General features: G+C 44.0%; 1 protein-coding gene across 1 annotated transcript in view; it reads left to right on the top strand.

Moving 5' to 3' along the window:
• Positions 1-22,314, top strand: part of LOC145402635 (voltage-dependent calcium channel subunit alpha-2/delta-1-like) — a 440,994-nt gene that overhangs the window by 381,051 nt on the left and 37,629 nt on the right. The window contains exons 21-22 of the mRNA XM_080274627.1: positions 1,069-1,224; positions 1,776-1,944. Of these exons, the coding sequence (XP_080130753.1) occupies positions 1,069-1,224; positions 1,776-1,944 (325 nt within the window). The remainder of the gene's footprint in view (positions 1-1,068; positions 1,225-1,775; positions 1,945-22,314) is intronic.

Genomic DNA, 22,314 nt, shown 5'->3' with positions numbered 1-22,314 from the left:
ACTGGGGACCATTTTGGTTGCTGCTCTTTGTACTCTCTCAATCTTGTTTATATCTTTCTTTTTGTGTGGGGACCACACTACCGCTGCATATTCTAACCTGGGGCGGATCATGGCCACTATCAATTTTTTCATCATCTCCTCATCCATATACCATAACGAAATGCTACTCTTATGTTAGTCAGGAGTTTATAAGTCTCTCTAACTATCTTATTAATGTGCTTTTCAGGTGACAAACTATCTTGGACCAGCACTCCTAAGTCTTTCTCTTCTCTCATTTTAGTGATTAATTCATTACCCGACAAATAATTCATTGATGGCCTCCTGGTACTTTCACCCATTTCCAATATTTTACATTTCTTTACATTAAAATTCATTTCCCACTTCCGGCTCCAATCATGTATCCTATCCAGATCCTCCTGCAGCATTTTACAATCCTCCTCAACCTCTACCTTCCTCAAGATCTTTACATCATCAGCAAACAGACTTGCATAACTGTTCACTCTATCTACCATATCATTTACGTAAATCAGGAACATTACTGGTGCCAACACCGAGGCCTTGAGGGACTCCACTTGTTACTTCCCTCCATCCAGACATCCTATCCTTTATTACTGTCCTCATTTGTCTGTTTCTCAAAAAGTCTCTCATCCATTCCAGGAGTTTCCCCTTCAGTCCTCCTATATATTCTAGTTTCCACATTAGTCTCTTGTGAGGTACCTTGTCAAAGGCCTTCTCTAAGTCTAAGTACACACAATCCACCCAACCATCTCTCTCCTGTACCATGTCAATCGCTCTTGAGTAAAAGCTCAACAAGTTAGAAACACATGACCTTCCACTTCTGAATCCAAACTGACATTCGGCCAAAATATTCATCTCTTCTAGATATTTTATCCATCTGTCTTTCAGGATTCTCTCGCACAATTTTGCGACCATGCTGGTTAGAGACACTGGTCTATGTGTCTGTGTGTGTGTGTTTTCCATGTTACAGTACATGTACCTCATTGGCTTTACATATTATCTTGACAAACCTAATCTTTACTTAAATTCTGTCTGATGATACCTGTACAGTGTGGAGAAGCACCTAAACATCCAGGCGTTGTGTCCTGTTGGCCGCAAGAACACAGTGAGTGCTGGACACAGAACACCTACCATGCTCTCAGTAGTGACTGGGATGGTAAAGGGAGTCCTGGGATTAGCAGAGTATTTAAGCTGCCTTTTCTACAGGTTAGTATGAAGTAGTTTGTTGAGCACATAATGACTCTATTTGTTTTTGTTTTCCTTGTTATCATCAGAGGACTTAGAACTAAGAATCTCCTTGTATCGGACTAAATTTGTCTGGCCTTATCTAGAAAGTATAACATCCCTGGGTTATTAAACATTATTTCTAGTCCTTCAAACTAATGGTTTCATTTGTAAACTGAATGGACTCATCTGGCATTAACCAAATAAAATAAAAAACTGTCCTTAGGTTGAGGGGGGTGAATTGGGTTGTAATTAATGTTTTTCAAATTAATTGTCTCTGTACAGAACATTAATTTAATTTTATTTTTTTTATGTATTATAAACTTTGTAATCATGCTGCCCTGGCAGTAGAAGAAACGTAATACTTTATTGAGTTTGCAGATACTGTAGAGTTATGGTGGTTCCTTCTATGATAGCCACATTAATCAGGAATTTGTAGTACCCCAGTGCAGATGAACAGACTACAGTGAAGACTTTAATCCGGATATATAGTATTGATTACAAGTTCATTGTACAAGTATTGTGTTTTTCAGTTTATTGATAGCCCTTGTGAGTCCTGGCGTAGATGGGTGGACAGAGTGGGGTATGACGCAGATGAACGGACTGGAGGCATGCAAGATGGAGCGAACTGTTTATTACTTTGCCAACACACCAGACATATCTCACACAGGAGTCCTCAAATGCACCAACCACACAGCTAGGGTATGCTTTTTTTTTTTTTAAAGAGTACATTATGTTCATAAGTCATTACCTCTCCTGTGCCAGGAAAATTTCTGTACAGTGCCCATTTCCACATGGTGTATGAACCCCTCTGCTTCACCACCTACGGTACCAAAATCCTCACTCATCTGTCCACCCTTTACTATCCACTCCTCCCTTTTTCCATCCCCACATATAACTTTTATCTCAATTGCTGCCAGTAGCATTAACCATTGCAGTGGTCTCAAACTTCTGATGGCATCAGTTCATTTAGTACCACCAAAAACTGTATGATGAATCATGGGGAAATTTGTCATAAGGCGTCCTATAATGATTCCCTACTATGAGCCAAGATTGATTCTATCTCAGTACACCACTTCCTGGCTGCAGCATGATTTTTTTTTTCCCACAATTTTCTGTGTAATGAAATGTTTTTTATTTAATATACAGTATGTCGCTTTCAATAGACATACGAGGTCTGTTCAGAAAGTATCCGACCTCATTCTTTTTTTTTCTCAGCAACCAGTTGGAAGATAGAAATGGGGTTTTGAGTAGCTCAGTGCAGGACCTTCTTGCACGTGCATGATTAGTGTCAGCTGCCACAAGTGACTCAGTGGCTGTCAGTCAGCCTGTGTTCATGGTTGTACTCCACACGCTTATCGTGTTCCTGTGCTTGTCATGATGACCAAATAAGTCGAACAACATTACTGCAAAAATTTTGTCAAAACTGGGTGATAACCAAGTTGAAACTCTCAGGAAGATTCAGCAAGTTTTGGGGAATGAAGCCACAAATAAAGGAGTGGTACATTTGCTTCAGAAATGGCCGAATGTCAGTTAGGAACGATCCACGTCCTGAGAGGCCATCAACAAACAGGAGTGCTGCAAATGTGAAGATACTGTGATTTGGCCATAAGATTTTTTTTTTTAATAAAAGGAAGAAGGAACCAAAGACTAAGCCTTCGAAACAGTTCCTTCCAAGAAAAAAAACAAAAAACAATACAAAAGAGAGCCAAATTCAAGATCCAATCATTTTGAGATGCTTGGACATACTGCATTTGAAAGACTGGAGATCATAGGAAGTAGGAAGTACAGACAGGGAGACAGTTCCAGAGTTGACCTGTTGCATAAATGAAGGACTGGGAGTAATGGTTAACTCTTGCATTAGACAGTTGGACAGAAAAGGGATGAGATTTTGTTGCTAGACGGGTGCTACGCACCCGTTGTACAGGTGGAGGAATGCAATCAGACAGTTCAGAGGGGCAGTGACTATTGAAGTAGTGACAGAAAAGGGATAAAGAGGCAACAGTGCAGTGAAGAGATAGAGGTTGAAGGGAGCCAGTAAGAGGAGGAGAGTTAATGAGACGAAAAGCCTTTGACTCCACCCTATTAAGAAGAGCTGTATGTGGGGAGCCTCCCCACACATGAGAGTTGTACTCTAAACAGGGGAGAATACCTGTGTATAAAGTCAACATCTGTGCAGGGGTAAAGGAGGCACAGAGTCAGCTTAGCACACCTAATCTCTTGGAAGCAGATTTTACAAGAGATGCAATATGATCTTTCCAAGATAAGCCCCGAGTGAATGAAACCCGAAGTATGTTTAAGGATGATGCAGGATTGAGCTGGATATTATTACACATTAGTGGGTACTCCTGTGGAAGATTCTGACAGGTTGATAGGTGTAAAATCTGAGTCTTTGATGCATTTAAGATAACAAGGTTATTTTTACCCCAGTCAGAGATATGAGCGAAGTCAGACATTAGGTGTGCCATAGCCTCATCCCTTGTTTGTTGAAGTAACTGCTGAGATGGATGTTGCAGAAACCAAATGGAAAGGTGAAGGGTGAAATCATCATCGTACGAGTGGATAGGGTTAGATGCATAGCTTAGAAGATCATTGATGAATAAAAGGAAGAGAGTTGGTGATAGGACAGAGCCCTGAGGAACACCACTGTTGATAGATCTAGGAGAAGAACGATGGCTGTCTACAACACCTATAGTATGACCAAAAAGGAAGCTATAAATGAAGGCACAGATAGAAGGATAGAAACCGTAAGAGGGCAGTTTGGAAAACAAAGATTTATGCCAGACTCGATCGAAAGCCTTTGAGATGTCAAGTGCAATGGCAAAGCTTTTGCCAAAGTCCCGAAAGGAGGATGACCAGGAGTCTGAAAGATAGTGAGAAGATTGCTAGTGGGGCGTCCCTGACGGAATCTGTACTGACGATCAGAAAGAAGGTTGTGATAGGAAAGACGCTTTAAAATTTTTCTGTTAAGAATAGACTCGAAAACTTTTGAGACACAGGATGTTAAAGCAATTGGATGATAGTAGAGGGTTGGGAATGGTCACCCATCTTTGGGACTGGCTGAATGAGAGCAAATTCCAGCACGAAGGAAAGGTACAAGTTGAAAGACAAAGATGAAAGAGTTTACCTAGGCAGGGTGTAAGCACAGAAGCACAGTTCTTGAGGACAACAGGAGGGACTCCATCAGGCCCATATGCCTTGTTAGTACTGAGGCCAGTGATGGCAAAAAATACATCAGCTGAAGAAATTTTAATGTCAGCCATGAGAAAGTCAAAGGGGGGAAGTGATGGAGGAACAGCACCAGAATTGTCTAAGGTGGAATTGGAGGAGAAAGTCTGAGCGAAGAGATCTGCTTTATCAGTAGAAGAAATAGCTACAGAGCCATCAGAGTAGAAATGAGGAGGGAAGGATGATGAGGTAAAGTTGTTAGAGAGGTTTTTGGCAAGTTGCCAGAAGGAGCAGGAAGAATTTGAGTTGGAGAGTTGAGAGCATTTAGTACAGATGAAATTATTTTTAGCCGAGCGAGGAATAGACTTAGCATAATTCTGGGCAGAAACATAAAAAAAGATGTGATTCAGGGGTGGGTTGGCTCCAGTTCCTTTTATAGGCCCTCTCCTTGTTGCGGACAGCTTTAGAGCAAGCGTTGATTAAACCATGGCGTTCTTGCATTAGTCAAAGGATACGAGAAAGGAATGTATGCTTCCATGCCCGAGACTGTCAGTTGAGTGTCAGAGAAATTGCTAATGAAATTGGAATCAGTGATGGATTAGCATACAAAATTTTAATGGATGATTTGGGCATGTGAAGAGTTGCTGCCAAGCTCATTCCATAGCTGTTTTCATTTGAACAACAAGCTCTGCAAATGAATGTTGCTTAAGACATGTTGGAGTGTGCTGTTCATGATCCAGACTCTCTGAAGCCTGTTATCACTGAAGATAATACGTAGGTGTATGGTTTTGACCCAGAAACCAAAGCACAGTCACCCCAGTAGAAGCATGCAGGGTCACCTTAGCCAAAAAAGGCATGATAGGTCTGCAGCAAGGTGAAATGAATGTTGACAGCTTTTTTTCTACTACCGTAGTTTTGTGCATCACAAATACATGTCAAACTTGCTATAACGACGGCATATGTTTGGGAAATCCCATCATTGAGCCAAGGTGTCATTAATTGGGGATGATATGCCATAGAAAGTATAGGGATGCATTGGAGAATCTTGGGATCCCACCCCAGCCAAGCCCAAAACCCACCCAGATGAGCCCCCCAAAAAATTTCTAGCTCACCTAAACCCCACAATAGCTCTGAAACAAGGTAAACTAAGCCTAAAAACTTTATAACTCAACTAAACCCAAAATAAAATCTGAAAATTATCAAAAATAAGTCTGGAAAAAAGCACACTTAGTAAACTGTACCAAAAATTACAGTGTTCACCCCACCTATAAATAAAACATATTAATCTAAGTGTAAAAACAGTTTATAAATCAACCTAAACACCAAAATTTAGTCAATTATGTAATGAAATTCTGAAAAACAAAAAATTTTATAATCAACAAACAACTCTCAACACTTACACAGTTCCTTGTCTGGTCCTGGTTGTTATCCTGGCCTCAGTATCCTCCTCGAGGCTAGGGGACATCTGGTGCCCCTGGTGCCCCTCATCCTCCTCAAACCCCCCAAACCCATCTCCATTAGGCAAGGAAGAGCATGGGGGGAAGGCTGATGAGGCGGTGTGATGGCAGGTGACTAATGCAATGGCTTACGTGGTGTGGAGGTTGCAGGACGCCAATGCAATGGTTTACATGTGTGGAAGTAACAGGAGACTGAGGCGATGGCTGATGTGGTGTGGAGGTAGCAGGAGACTGAGGCGGTGGCTGACATGGTGTGGAGGGTGAGCAAGGCAAGGGAGAACCAGGTGGTGAGAGATTGGGAGAGCGAGAAGGCAGAGAGGGAGGACATATGGAGGTTGGAGACATAAACCTGGTTGATGGGATGTCTATTGCCAAGGGCGCAGCACATCTTCCTTGGCTGGCGGAGAACTGCGGAAATGCTCCACTGGTGGATGGCCTGGACTCATCTGATGAGGTTGACATGGAGGAAGGATGCACTTGAAGAAGGTGGTGATGGTAGTCTGCCTGACTGCTTTCTTCTCATTGAGCAGCTCCCTGTATATCCGTGTCCCCTCCTCAATGTGCCACACAGCATCTCTATTCCTCCCTGGGAAAGGATCCTTATCCTGCATGATGGTGATGGCTTGGTCAACATGGGAGACCATCTCCTTCAGGGTCTGAAGGTTCAGCACTGGCAACTCTTGCACGGCTTCATCATCAGACTCCTGATAGGCATGTTGAATCTCCACGTTCATTAGCTCCTCATTACTCAGCTCCTCTCTGGCTTTCCAACACCTCTTCCACATTCTCCACATCGACTTCATGGAAGCCAGCCTCGTGAGAGAGCTCAACAATGTCCTGCTGCACCCGCTTCACAGGCTGGACTTGCACCTGCTTGAGAAAACCTCTAAACAAGTGCACACACTCAGACCAGAGCTTGCACCACTCACTGTTCTTTGTCGCCTGCTTTATCTCCTGCCAGGCACCCGTGATGTTCTCGATGGCATTGCTGATATTGTAGCCTCACCAGAACAACTTCACAGATCCCCAGTTGTCTTCATCGCATGCCTTGACCAGTTGCTTCACTGTACAGTGGAGGTAGTAAACCTTGAAAGTTGCGATTATGCCCTGGTCCTTTGGTTGTTGCAGCAGTGTGGTGTTGGGGGGCAGGAACACCACCTCATTGTTCTTGGCCCAGTCATTCATTGCAGGTGGATGGTGGGAAGCTTTGTCTGCCACCAAGAGAAAACGGTTGGCCAGGTTGTTCTTGGAGGCATACTTATGCAGGGTACATGAGAGGTGGGAGTAAGAGTAAGACAAACAGATGGAAGAGGTGAGCCAGACCTACTTGCTCGACTTCCAAATCACTCCAAATTCCTCCTTAACATAGCCAGCTAACATCCTCAGGTTGTCTGATTGATAGACAAGGAGCGGCTATAGCTTCAAGTCTCCCTCTGTGTTGCCTTGGCAGCCTTGAACCCCGAAGCAGACTTTTCGTCTGTTGCAAGGAATGTCTAGCAAGACATCTTCTGCCAAAAGAGGCCCATCTCATCGAAATTCTACGATTGCTTCGTGCTGTAGCCTTCCTCCTCAAGTTTTGCCCTAAACGTAGCTGGGAATGTCGCTGCAGCTTCCTGGTCAGCACTCGCCGCCTCCCCAGACAGACGTACGTGACAGAAGCCTTCATGCTTCTTAAAGTGGTCAAACCAGCCATGGCTGGCTTTGAATGATTCATTTTCCTGCTAGCCACGCTTTCCCTTCATCTTTTCCCAGAGAGAGAGAGTTTTGGTGCATATGATAGACATACCAAGGGGTGCCTTCCTTCAGTTCTGGTCCTCTACCCAGGTCTTCAGCATCCTCTCCATCTTGTCCATCACTGGTTCCCAGGTCCCAGTGAGGTGAGTCACCATCAGGGTGGCCACTTCACCTGCAGCAGCCTTGATGGCATCACCCCTCTTCAGGATGGCAGACACTGTCGACTGCAGCAGGCAGAGAGCAGAGGCGATAGCACGCGTGCCCTGGCCTCTAATATGATGTTCTAAAACATCCAGCTTTACTTCCATTGATATGCTTTTACGTTGCCACTTAGCCTTCCCATCACCACTAGCACCTTCAGAGGGATGTTTGGAACCACATTTAGCACCGCTATCACCACTAGCACCACTACGTGGAGCACTTTTGCCAGACGTGATTTCCTCTCTTATGTCCAATAAAACACTACCACTACAGTACCACAGTTACGATGAACAATGGTACGTTGCAGGGCCAGATGAGGTGAGGTAACACAAGGTAGCACAGGCAAGCACTATGGAGATCTTCACTCAGTCGCAGACATAACAAGAAGAACGTTGTGGAGAGGGGGACCCTGCACTACAAGACTGAGATGGTGTGTCAGCACTGCATGCATGATCAGTTCTACACATGTAAACAATGCCAGCCATCCTGCAGGGCATGGGTGGGCGCCAAGTGCGTGTGGTTCAAAAAAGCCCATTGGATAACTGTGGATTGGCCATCGATAGGAGGGGAAGAGTGTTCATTTTTTTACATTGCTGTGGTGGGTTATCACATAGCAGTTGATCATATAGCAGGGTACTCCTGTACACACCAGAAGGTCAGATTGTCAGCAAACATTACTACCTTGATGTTAACCTTCATCTTCACAGTGCAGTTTGGTGGAAGAGACCAGACCTTTGGAAAGTGGCAAGTTGGAAGCTGCAGCATGATAATGCCTCTGCCTGTTCTTCTCAACTGATTCAGGAATTTTTGGCAAGTCACAACATCCTGCAAGTCTGACAGGCTCCCTACTCACCAGACATGGCTCTGTGTGACTTTTGGTAACAAAAAGTGATCAGAACTCCTCTGAAGGGTTCCTGATTTGAGGCGAGAGAAGAGATAATTATGAATGCAATGAAGCATTTGCAGGAGATACTGAAAACTGACTTTGAAAAATGTTTCAGGCAATGGAATGAATGCTGGGCTACTTGAGTCAAGTCAGAAGGGGCCTACTTTGGGGGAGATTAGTGTCGTAGCTCAGCAGATTAGCTTTTTATTTTTTTTAGAGCCTGGGTCCTACCAGCCTCAGGTTCAAATCCCCACTAGGGCAGAGAACTGTTTAAAGATTTGATTTTCATAAAATCAGACTTTACTGATCCACCAGAAGCCTCGCTGACATGTCGTAAAAATACTGCACCCCCACTAATAACAATATCGTACACCAGTCCTGTATGAAACAGCCCTAGCATGTATTCAGTATGGACGGTGGGTGTTAGTGCCGAAGTGGTGACATGTAGAGGTGTATGGTATTTAGGAGGACTACTGGACTTTGAGAGCAGGCTGTGAAGCCTATGCCCAGAGTCAGATGCATTAAAAAAAAAAAAAAATCTCGTATTCACTTTTTTCTACAAAATTTTTGTACACATTGCTAGAACAGTTTATTGTTAAAAAGAGTACTTCAGCTTCCTAATGACTCAATATTGGCAATAACTTTGGCAAAAATAAAAAACTACTGGAGAAGGAAAGTGGGCCTGCATGTGGTAAAGATATTCTATCTATCTATCTATCTATTGCCTGATGTCATAATCCCGTAAGGGGTGGCCATTTGACTCTGAGTTATTTGTTTTACAGGGAGGGGCACTAACCCTCCACCAACCCACTTGTTGACACGTAGGGAGCACGTATGGTGTAAAGATATTACCACCAAAATACCTTTAGCATTATATGAGTTGTGTCCTTCTATCAAGCTGTCCAACTGATGTTTTTAAATAGTGCACCAACTAGCCAGTGTAGCATGATCATGTTAGGAGTGCTGTGTAGTGACAACTTTGAGCTTTAGTCTAACACTAGCTGCATTGTGCCACATCACTTATTCATTGAGGTACAGTCAGGGAAAGTTCCGCATTACCCACTGTTCGGAGCATTGGTGGTCGACGAATGGTCATGAAGCAGCAGCCAGACCTCACATGTCTGGTAACTGTCAGTAAGGGGGAGGGTGGCTGGGGATGGGAGGGTTTGGAGAGTTGTTCATGAAACAGTGTCAATACATGTTTACTGTCAAAGGTATGCTTTTTTGGCTTCGTTTTGTAATGTTCGATAGGAATGGTAGTTGCAGAGACTGATCTTATAATTAGGACTTCCCATGTCATTCTGTCTATAGGAAAACGAAAAACCTGATAATCGCTCATATAATTATTTTTTTTTAGTATTGAGTATGTTTAAGTACTTGGGTAGTGTGATGAGTAAGGATGGAGGTTTGGAGGGTGAAGTGCTTGAAAGGGTACAGCAGGGAAGAAAGGTTGCTGGTTCTTTGAAAGCAGTGATAAGAAACAGGGAAGTGAGCATGGAAGTGAAAAAGTTACTACATGACAGTATTGTGATACCAACTCTAACGTGCGGAAGTGAAGCTTGGATGTTGTTGGAAGGACACAAGTCAAGAGTGAGAGCCGTGGAAATGAGTTATTTAAGAGGAGCCTGTGGAGTCACATGGAGAGACAGGCTGACGAATGAGGATATAAAGGAGCGTTGTGGTGTTGATGTGGATGTGATAGGAAGCATTATGAGGAACACACTGAGGTGGTTTGGCCATGTGGAGAGGATGGAGGGTCAAAGACTGACGAAGAGAGTGTATGTGAGTGAGGTGGAGGGGGAAAGAGGGAGGGGGAGGCCGAGGATGAGATGGAGAGATGGGGTGGAGAGGTATATGAGAGAGGGGGGTGTGAGTTGGGAGCAGGGGGGTGAAATGGTGGGGGACAGGGCGACTTGGAGGCGATTTGTTTGTGGCCACCCCAAACGGGATTGAGGAGTCTGGCAATAGATAGATAGATAGATAGTTATTGCACACTACCCTTGACTAAGTTCGAGATGAATAATTACCAGAATAACACTGAAAATGTTTGCAGGCAGATGTTTACAGTGGGACGACAGAGGATAGATAAACAAATTTATTCGAATTTACATAAATACATAAATACATACTGGAGAGAGAGAAAGAGAGAGAGAGAGAGAGAGAGATAATAGTGATTTTGTTTTCGAGTCAACACAAAATATAAAAATATGTTAATCATAATGAATATCTCCTGGTGAAACGTCTCGTGTTAAAGTCGAGAAGGAACGAAAGCATTCAAACCTCTGTCCGAACCCAGCAAACTTCCATAACTTTCCTGACAACCCTAGCTCTACAGACATTTATGTATTTTTTTTTTTTAAATAAATGCTAGCATCATATTGTCATCAATCATTACTAAATTAACTCAAACACACCGTCCAAATCAAACATTGCACACCTACACGTGATTCCCAATCTATCACTAAACCCTCCTCTGCCCCAAATCCCTCGCCTCCCCCTCCTTCACACTCACAGTTACCAGACATGAGGTCTGGCTGCTGCTTCATATACACCCGTCTCACACCAGTGCTTCGGGAAGTGGGTAATGCGGAACTTTCCTTGACTGTACATGCGCTTGAGTGAACATGTGTTTAGAACACTCAACAAATTTTCTTCTATCTCCTCTGTTGTCTGAAATTGGCAGCCTTTCAGGGTGGATTTCAACTTCTGGAATTGAAAAAAGTCTGCAGGGGCCACATTTGAAGAGTAGGGTGCTTGGGGGATGACAGTCGTCTCGTGCTTTGCCAAAGTCACAGATAAGGAACAACTTGTAAGCAGGTGCGTTGTCATGATGCAGCACTAGGTTTTGTTTGTCCATACCTCAGGCTCTTCCTTCTCACTGCCGCCCTGAAATGCTTCAGGATGTTCAGTAATGCTCTTTATTGACTGTCTGACCATATGGAACAAACACACAATGAGTGATGCCCGTCTAGTAAAAAGACAGTCAACATCATGTTCATATTTGAGCAACTCTGATTTTTTTTTTTTTTTTTTTTTGGTCATGGTGATGATATTCCAACTCGCTGTGACAGCTGCCTTTTTGTTTCAGCATCATAGCCATACACCCATGTTCCATTACCTGTTATGACATTTTACAGAAAGTTTTCATCAGCATTTGAACAATAAAAAAACTCCTGACTGACTGTGACATGGTTCTGTTTTTGCTCATCTGTCATCAGATGTGGCACAAATTTTGCAGCAACACAATGTATCTTCACTATTTCAGTTAGAATTCATGTGGCACGAGTTTTTACAGGTGTCTACTTCTTTGGAAGCTTCACAGAGAGTCAGGCGACGATATTCATGGATCACAGCCTGCACCTTCTCGATGTGATTGTCATCTCATGCCATTGAAGACCGTCCAGATTTGGGATCTTCAGTGGATGATCTTCCCAATTTGAACCACTAGAACCACTTGCAACGTTGCTTACAGCTCAAAGAGTCTTACCTATAAGCCTGTTGCAGCATTTGAAAGTTCGTGAAGGTTTTTCCTAATATGAAACAGAATTTCATGCCAGCACATTGCTCAAAAGATCCTTCATTGCTGAACTTACAGAATATCACTCTCATGCATTAAACACATGTTCACTGAAGTGCATGTACCTCGATGACTGAGTGACAGCATGATGTGGCTAGTGTTAGATGAAGCCTCAGAGGGTACCATTACACAGTGCTTCCTTTGCAATCATGCTGTTCTAGCTAGTTGGTGTGCTGTTTAAAAAGTTTAACTTCTTTTTGGCCAGACCTCATTCATCTGTTCATTTTTTATTTATCTTTTAGTCTGTACTCCTTCTAACATGTTTGAGTTGGTATAATAAGCCGAAAGACAACTTTTCAAATATGCATGCTGCTCATGCTGTCAACTATGTGGCCAAACGAGTAAAAATAACAAGCTGTAATAATCCATCTTTGAGAATAATGGGATTTTTATTACCAGTGTCAGTTGCCTCCAAGGTAACAGTTGTAACTGAAAAATGTCACAATAGAAAGGAAGAAAAATAATTGACATTTCAGTGTGATGGGTAAGGAAAATTATGAGGTGTGAGGCAGCATTCAGGTTAAGAGAAATCGGTACCCAGTGTGTTGCCAACTCTCACTCAGTGTCCATCATCACAGAGTTATATGTCTAGTCACTTTGGAGATTTCATAGCACCTTTTCTTCTATGATTTGTTTGGTCTGTTACATCTTTTTATCCTCTTGTATATTACTGGCACAAACTACAGTAGACCCTTGCTATAATGAACCTCAGCCTAACACATTGCAGAATTTGAAGCCCACCAAAGTTTCATCAGCTGTACTGAACAATAGTTGTTAAGTAGAGTGCATCACATGACCCCTCCAAATGCCTCTGAGCCCACTGAACTGTTGTTTGGCCATATCGAACAATGGTTGTTAAATGAGGTGCATTATGTGGCCCATCTGAACCATGCCTGACATAGGAGATGACTCAGAACACAGTTGCCAAGGTTGGCAGCAGTTTTTCCCACCCACTTGGGCTAGGTTGGAGATCTGAGGGTGGAAATAGATGATGAACTGGGCTATTTAGGGGCTACTTTCTGGTAGGCTGAGGCAGGACCAAAGTCTGTGGATGCACTGTATCGCATGTGATCAGCCTCAGTCTTGCCACATCTTTTATTGTGTCTGTCAACTTGGCCAAGTGTTTTCCATTGCGATTGTGAAAAATTACTTCTAGAAGAGAATATCCCAGCACCTTCTCTCCTGAAAAAGCAAAGAGGAGGATTATTACCATTGAGGAGAAGATGGATGTGATCGTGGCCCATGAGATAGGCACAACCAGTGTTGAACTCATGACATCCTGAAGACTTAAGATAAAACAGAGGAAGAAATGAAAACAATGGAAAGTGGAGGGAAGGGGAAGGATGTGTTCAGGACCAACACAGGAAGCAGTTGAATAAGAAGCTGGATGAAGCTGCGTGTAAGTGGTACCCGCAGGAGCAAGCTGAGGGTGTCTCTGTGTGTGGACTAGACATCCAACACACAGCAAAAAGTCTTGCAACACACCTTAGAATTGACGATTTCAAGTGTAGTGACGGCTGCCTTTGAAGGTTCAGGAGGCACCATGGCTTTGCTAACAAGGCCATAACTGGAGAGCTGCTTAATGCTGATGTTGAATCCTGTGGAGCTGTTTGTTCAGCATCTTTGGAAACTGATGAAGGAGAGCCTGCATGAGTTTCAAATTTACAATACAGATGAGACTGAGCTCTTCTGGCATACTGTTCCTCAAAACACCCAGACTCCGAAGATATTGGCAGTACTCCAGAGCACAAAACAATGAAGGAGTGGCACTTCATTCTGGCCTTTGCCAATGCTAATGGCTCTCATCACCTACAGGCAGTCATAGCAGGTTAGAGAAAGCGACTCAGGTCACTCAAGGACATCGTGGTTAAGGTTTCTGTGGAGTATCATGGAACCAAGCCTCCCTAGTTTACCCAGGATATCATTAATGACTGGTTCCACGACAGCATCGACCCTTCTGTGAGGCAGCACCAAAAAGGGTATGGCGTCAGTCCTGACAAAATTAAGTTGTAGTTGGACAGTGCACCAGCTCATGCTTCCTCCAACAAACTCTGCAGCAAGGATGGAAGAATCCAGGCCTTGTTCCTGCCTTCCAGCACCACTGCCATTATCCAGTCCATGGTCCAGAGAGTCAGAGAGTTCCAAGAGACACTGCAGAAACCTCTGCCTGCAACAGTGTATCATTGTGACTGAGGATGGAAGGGATTAGGTTGACTATGAGGACACCAGAGACGAGAAAACCGTGCACAATTTCAAGAACTACACCATAAAGGATGCCATCCTCAATGGGCAGAGGCTTGGAAGAAAGTGCCAGTTGCCATGCACAGGAATGGGTGGTGCAAACCCCTCAAAACCCTGAAGACTCCAGCACCACATCATGGTTTTGAGGGGTTTGAGCCACTGAGGATGGAAGAATTGTTGGTAGCTGCAGGGCAGGGGAACCTTGCTGAGGAGGAGCTGCAAGAGTGGCTGGATGAGGTTGCTGGTGTGCCTGGCTACCATCACCAGATGAAGGAGATTGTGGCAAAAACTACAGGAAGACAAGACAGCAGCAAAGGAGGAAGACAAAGAAGAGGAGGCATGTGAACTACCACTAGCTGCTGGCATTGATGCTGCAGACACAGTTCTGACCAACATGGACAGAGTTGTAGAACCTCTTGTTCAACATGATGAGGTCATGCAGTTCTTCAGGGTGGAGTTCATGCAGCAGCAGCAGCCAAGGATGATCCAGTCTAAAATTTCCCAAGTTTTCAATCATCTGCCTTCTTCTGCTGCCAAGAGGATCTGCACAGAGTCAGAGACCTCCACTGTGCCTGTAGCATCAACCCCCTCAGTCAGCCTCTACATAGCCTCAGGATCCAACACTACAGCCTCCAGGACCCCAACACCCAGCACATCAGAAACAAGACACCGGAGCCACCAGAAGTCATCCTTGCTGACACTGACAATGAATGACAGTTCACTCAGTGTACAGCCTATAAACTGAGTGGCAGTGTAAGCAGTATATAGCCATCTGTACAGGTACAGTGTAAAATACATGTGTTTCCAACCCTTTTTACTCCAACATGGCCTGAAATTACCTCCTCCCCATTGTGATTGCTGAGTTGTAATAACAGATTATAGTAATACTGTACTAGTCTTGAAAAAGTGCTATGCCATGGATGTGAAATATGCAGCAAAAGGGCAAATTATGCACCAAGTTAGTGTGAAATGGGTATAGTTTTGATTGTTTAGTTGGGAGGTGGCTGTAGCACTGGCTGAACAGGGTGGTACTCCCGAGGAGAATGGGAATGCTGGTGATAGGGAGAGCTGGAGCTCCTGTTTCACTAGCTACCTAACCATCCTCCTTTGCTGACCTTTTCAGTGTGACACTAACATGGAGAGTAGACCAGCATACTCTCCCAAACATTTCCTCTAACTATCTTATGCACTACACCACATGTGCTTTACGTATCAGACAACGTACCCCACTATGTTACAGGGGTTGTTGCCAACAATGGCATGTGGCCAGAAAACTTTGCCCCCGCTACCTAGTGGCAGACTTTTGGGGGGAGACGTGACAGAGGTTCCACTGGCACAGATTGTGGGTCTGGGACGAGATGGGGCTCAAACCTGTGCTAGAGGATACAGGACATTGCAGTTCCCAGACTGCCACTTCATCCAATAGAGAGGGGCCTGAACCAGGGAGTAGTGCCCCAGGAGCCTGCCCTGTCAGTGGGTGCATAATGGCAGGGCAATTACAGTGCCAAGGTGCACTTGGAGGGTGTCTCTGTAGCTGTCCTGGTAGGGTGCCCCAAGGCCACTACAACAGCCACTGGTAAGGCTGGTGAACCAGGGGTCCCAGATCCATTGCCTGGACCTGGGAGTGTGCAGTGGATGGGGCCTGTGACATGACTCTCCTCCTTTATTATTATCGACTAATGACCTAGTACAAGAATGAGTTTCAAAGTAAACCCGAGGACGTTAAATCACCCAGGGGAATGAGAGTGGGTTCATGGAATGTAGGAAGTTTAAGGGGTAGAGTGGAGAAAGTGGTTGAGATATTCAGTTGGAGGTGGGTGGATGTGGGATGTTTGCAGGAAGTCTGGCACAGTACAGGGGTAGATCAGCCAGAAAGATTGCTAGGAAGGATTGCTATTATAAGTTGTTTTGGCGGGGGGGCAGACGGATATAGGGGGTGTGGGTATGTTGGTTACGGAGAAATGGGTGGAAAATGTTATAAATATTATGAGAGTAAGTGATGGGATATTAGTAGTGAAAATTTTGTTCAGTGGAATGATGTTTGCAATTATATCAGCATATGCTTCACAGGTAGGCTTGGATGAAGTGGAGAAGGATAGCTTTTGGGATTATTTAATATGTGTATTAGGTGGTATGGGGGATGATGAGATAGTGGTTTTGGGGAGGGGACTTATATGGTCATGTAGGTGAAGCAGCTCAAGAATATGAAGGAGTACATGGGGGATGGGCATATGGTACAAGAAATGAGGAAGGGGAAAGGATACTCGAGTTTGGAGAGGCAACGAACATGATTGTGTACAACACACATTTTAGGAAAAGAGAGAGTAGGTTGATTACATATGAATCTGAGGGAAATAACAGTCAGATAGATTATTTCCTGGTCAGGAGGGCTGATAGGAGGTTAGTGAGGGATATTAAAGTTATAAGGAAGTGAGGAGTGTGTGCAACAGCACAAATTATTGATATGTGACATGGGACTTAAAGAGCGAGTAATGAAAAAGAGGACTTGTGCACCTAGGAGGAAAATGTGGAAGCTGGAAAAGCAAGCAGTAAGGGATGCTTTATATAGGAAGATAAGGAGAGCGGTGGCTGAACAGGGAGCCATTGACAGAGGTTTTAATGAACAGTACAAAGCCCTTAAGAACAACCTCTAGAGCATTACTGATGCAGTATGTAGTTGGACAAGAGGCCCACCAAGCCATAAAGTAACTTGGTGGTGGGATGAGGGTGTAGAAGCTGCATTTAAGGAGGAAAGAAAGCTTTTCCGGGAATAGAAGAAGGGTGGTAACAAAGAGGATAAACTTGGCTGCCAAGCGTAGGGCTAGAAGAGAGGTATACAGGGCAAAGTCTGAGTCACAGAGACTTTTACATGATAACCTGAAATGTGTGGAAAGGAAGAATATGATATTTAAGGTGGCAAATCAAGTGAAGAAGGAGAATCAAGATATTATAGGTGAGCATTGTATGAAGAATGATGAAGGATGGGTAGTGGTGAACAGTGGGGATATGAAAGACGCATGGAGAGTGCATTATAGCCGGTTGTTGAATGAGGAGTTTGACTGGGACAGGGAAGGTTTGGAGCCAGCAGCTCCAGTGTTTGGCCCTTGACCTTTGATTGATGCTGCTACTGCAAGTGAGGCAATAGACAGGATGCAGGTGGGGAAGGCAGCAGGTGTGTCTGGGTTGACTGCTGAATTGTTGAAAGCCTCAGGAGATATAGGAGCGAGGTTAGCCACTGACCTGATAGATATGATTATATTTGAGCATGTTATCCCAGATGATTGGCTAAAGAGTGTAATTGTAAATGTGTACAAGGGGAAGAGTGATGCCCTGGAAAGAGGAAATTATAGAGGCATAAAGCTTTTAGATCAGATAATAAAGGTAATGGAAAGAGTTCTAGAAGGTATGATTAGAGAAAGAGTGAATGTTGATGAGATGCTGTTTGGGTTTATGCCAGGCAGGGTGACCACTGACGCCATATTCATTGTTCGACAGCTTCAGGAAAAATATATTGGAAAGAAAAGGGAACTGTACTTTGTTTTTGGCAATTTGGAGGAAGTCTTTGACAGAGTCCCTAGAGAAGTGGTGAAGTGGGCAATGAGAAAGCTTGGGAATGAGGAGTTGCTGGTTAGGGTGGTTATGGCCATGTATGTGGGTGCTCGCACTTAGGTAAGTGTGAATGGAGATTTGAGTGATTAGTTTTTTGTGAATGTTGGTGTGCATCAGGGGTCATTTTTAAATCCTTTGTTGTAGTAGTAGTAGTTTGTTCCCTAGGCAGTCTGGCTGAACAGCCCCGATTCCCTTAGGAAGGAAATGGCCGAGCTCTCAAAGAGTGTATGTTGTGTTGTTGGCGCAGGTGATTGAGTGCAATGCAGTCCTCCATAATGTACTTAATAGTATGGGGTCCTGTGTTGCATCCTGGACAGGCATCAGTGAAGGAGTCATCCAGCTTCTTCTGGTAGCTTAAGAGGGCTGGATGGTGCCCACATCTCAGCCTGGCCAGGTGGACCCTGTCCTCACGAGGGAGATATGATTCAGAAGAGTGGATGTCAAGAGGCTGTGCATGCAGCTGTGTGTTGTCTTTAAGTGAGTGAATGGAGTGGCGAGTGATCTGAGTGTGGATATGCTTCTGGAAGCTGGTCTGAGGTGGGCGAGGGGGGAGAGATGACAGTATTTGTGTATAGTATCGTGTGCTGGGTGTTGTTTTGATGTTCCTTGGTGTGGGTGGATGTGCAGCCATGTAATAGACTGGATGTTGTGGGTTTGTGGAGGCTGCAGCAAGAAACTGGGTTCCTCTCATGTCTAGGTGATCCTTGACTTTGAGGACTTTGGTTTCTTGATGTAGGTGGTCTATGGGTGTAGTAGCTGTAGAGCCTGTGATTATTTTTAGGGCCTTGTTCTGTATGGTCTGTAGAGTGTTGTAGTGTGTTTTGGTGAGTTTAGAAGCCCAGGCAGGGCTTGCATAATTCATCACTGAACATATGTATTGTTTGTATACTGTGGTGGTGGTTTCTTTGTTGTGTCCAAATGTTGTATGGGCAAGTGACCTCAAAGCATTGAGTCTTGATGTTATTTTATTTTTAATGTTTGTGATGTGATGTTTAACCCTTTAACCACGGGTGTCATCCCAGAATGACATTGCAAAAACTGGACCAAACTGCGGGTGTCATTCTTGAATGTTTGTGAATATTTTGAATACCGCGCATTTTTTCCGTGCGCCAATTGTTTCAAGGGAGAGTAACTATTAAGTTCTTTCACTCCAGCCGACCCCCACCTCCCCCCCCCCCGGGCCCCCACCTTCCATCCCCTGGGCACCCCACCCCACCCCTGACCAAACACACATCAGTATCTGTCCAGCTGTGTGAGTGACAACACTGCTGATGTGGTAGTGAAGTGCGGGCAATTACAGTGCCTTTTACCTGCCTCAGTGAACACAGAGTGGGTGTTTATCGTATGTGCAGTGTTCATATATGTTTATAGTATTATTATCAGAATGAGGTTGGCATTTGGTAATGGTGTGTGAGCGAAAAATAGTGATTACAACACTGCTGATGTGGCAGTGAAGTGCGGGCAATTACAGTGCCTTTTGCCTGCCTCAGTGAACACAGAGTGGGTGTTTATCGTATGTGCAGTGTTCATATTTGTTTATAGTATTATTATCAGAATGAGGTTGGCATTTGGTAATGGTGTGTGGGCGAAAAATAGTGATTACAATACCGCTGATGTGGCAGTGAAGTGCGGGCAATTACAGTGCCTTTTACCTGCCTCAGTGAACACAGAGTGAGTGTTTATCATATGTGCAGTGTTCATATATATTTATAGTATTATTATCAGAATGAGGTTGGCATTTGGTAATGGTGTGTGAGTGAAGGTAATGGTGTGTGAGTGAAAAATAGTGATTTTAGATTGCTCACTTCTAATGGCACTGCCCATCCAGTGATAGTCAACGAAATCATGAAACCTACATCATTGCTAAGCCGAAGGTTAGTACTTTCTATTGGTACCTTATTTTTCGCTCTAGATTTATTCTGCGCAGAGTTATAAAGGTTTAAAGTTTGTTTACATTTTGGCTGGAACCCCTGCGGGAGAGGCCAGTCGGGGCAAAACAATGCCCGCGGTTAAAAGGTTAAATGACAGTGATGTATTGTATGTTACACCAAGGATTTTGGGTGTGTGTGTGTTTGGTAGGGGAGTGTTGTTTATGGTGAGGTGTGGGATGTGACTGTGTTCTGCTGTCCACTTTGTGAGAAGGGTCACTGTAGACTTGGCTGGGGCTATTTTGAGCCTGTTTGTGGTGAACCATTCATGTAGTGTGTTGAGGTAAGATTGAATGATGTGTGCAGCTGTGTTTGCGTTTTGTAAGTGTTATATCATCTATAGGAAGCTATGTGTATCATCTGCATAGGAAGCTATGTGTATCTATGGTGTGTGGGATGTGGGTATGTCGTGCATGTATAGGTTAAAGGTGTAGGGGACAAAACAAATCCTTGGGGGACGCCGTTTGTGAAGTTTCTGATGTTAGAAGACTGACCGGCAAATGTTATGTGTGCACATCTGCCTGCTAAGTAGTTTGCCAGTCATCGTTTTGTGTTATTGTGCATTTTTGTGTTGAATATTTTGTTTGTGAGGTTGTGGTGCTAATGTCTAGTGTGATTAATAGTGTTCCGTGTGGTGGCCTAGCTGAATTCATGCCATCGAAAACTCTCTGTGTAATGTCTGTAAGAAGGGTATTTGTGGAGTGCAGTGGCCTAAAGCCATGTTGTAACTGGGCTAGGGGAATGTGAGGTGTGACTAGTTGTAGTACCAGTCATTCAGTGACTTTAGAGGGGGTGGAGAGGAGTGTGATGGGGCGGTGCGAGGACGGTAATGTGGGGTCTTTGTTGGGTTTAGGGATAGTGATGATAATGCCATGCTTGCAGATGTTGGGTATTTTGTTGTGTGAGTAGCTGTAGTTTGATATGTTGGTGAGTGCTTGTATGCCTTGTGGTCCAAGGTGTTCAAGGTGAATGTTGCTTATGTTGTCTGGTCCACAGGTGGATGAGTGCTTGAGGTTGTTAATGATGTGCTTCGTCTGGTTGTAAGTGAAAGGTGCGTAGTCTGGGTCTGTGGGGAACTGTCTCTTAGGTCGAATGATACGTCGATCTTCGGGACTGGGGTTTAGATGGCTGACTTGTGAAAAGTGATTGATGAGAGTGTTTGCTTGTTGTTTGTTTGAGGGTATGGTGTCTAATGTTGTGATGGCAGCGTGTGATTGTGTGGTGTTGCTGTTGGAAAGTGTGATGCTGTTTAGTGTTTTGTAGAGTTTGCTGATGTTTGTTTTGTGGTCAAGTGTTTGGAGGTAATTTTTCCAGTTTAGTGTGTGCTGTTCTGATATTTTATTGTTTACTTGAGTGTTGAGTTCTTGTATTTGTTGTACGGTGTCTTGTGTATGGGGTGTTGGGGAGTGTCGCAGTGTGTCCCGTTGTCTGATGAGGCCTTGAATTTCTGGTGTGAAGTTGGGGTTGTGTCTCTTTCTGTTGCCTCTAGGGATGTGTCTTTTGTCTGCATTTTGTATAATTGTATTGAAAGTGTGCACAGCGGTGTTGATGTTTATGATGGATGTACTGTTTAGTGTTTTGAAATGTTGTTCTGTTTCAGTTACAAAGGCCTCCCAGTTGGCTCTCTTGTTGTTTATCATGGTGCTTGAAGCCCTGTCTTGTGACTTCAGAAATGGACTCCTGTGGGAGATGTTGTATACTGATGATTTGGTATTGATTGCAGAGAATGAAAGGGAGGTGGAGGAAATTTTTAGGAAGTAAAGAGATATTATGGGGCACAAGGGCTTAAGGGTAAATGCAGATAAAACAAAAGTGATGATATCTAGGGATTTTTCTTTTTTTTTTAATGTGGGGAAGAAGGAACCAAAGGCGATACTGTCAATGAAGAGGGAGAATGGCCATTTGCAATTTGCCACAAAGGCATGAGAAGTAATTTCATCATGTGCATTGTTTGTGATAAGTGGGTGCATAATAGGTGTAGTGGTATTAGAGGTAGACTGCGAGATAATGCTGATTTTTTGTGTGCAGTGTATCAGGAAGAGTAGATGGAGATTGTCAGGCGTGAAAGGATTGAACTTGCTGGTGAGTCTCTTGAGTTTGTGGAAGAGTTTTGTTATTTGGGAGACATGTTATGTGCTGGAGGTGGGGCTGGAGTTAGCTCTGTGGCTAGGGTGAGGAGCAGTTGGAAGAAGTTCAGGGAGGTGTTGCCTTTCCTGACATTGAGAGGGCTCTCCCTTTGTGCTAAGGGATCTTCTTATGCACCATGTGTTA

This window comes from Coenobita brevimanus, chromosome 58, assembly GCF_032717465.1.
Source record: "Coenobita brevimanus isolate Jiangsu-jjx chromosome 58, ASM3271746v2, whole genome shotgun sequence".
Taxonomy (NCBI): domain Eukaryota; kingdom Metazoa; phylum Arthropoda; class Malacostraca; order Decapoda; family Coenobitidae; genus Coenobita; species Coenobita brevimanus.
The sequence above is the reverse complement of the archived record's forward strand: the minus strand, read 5'-3'. Positions and strand labels throughout refer to the sequence as shown.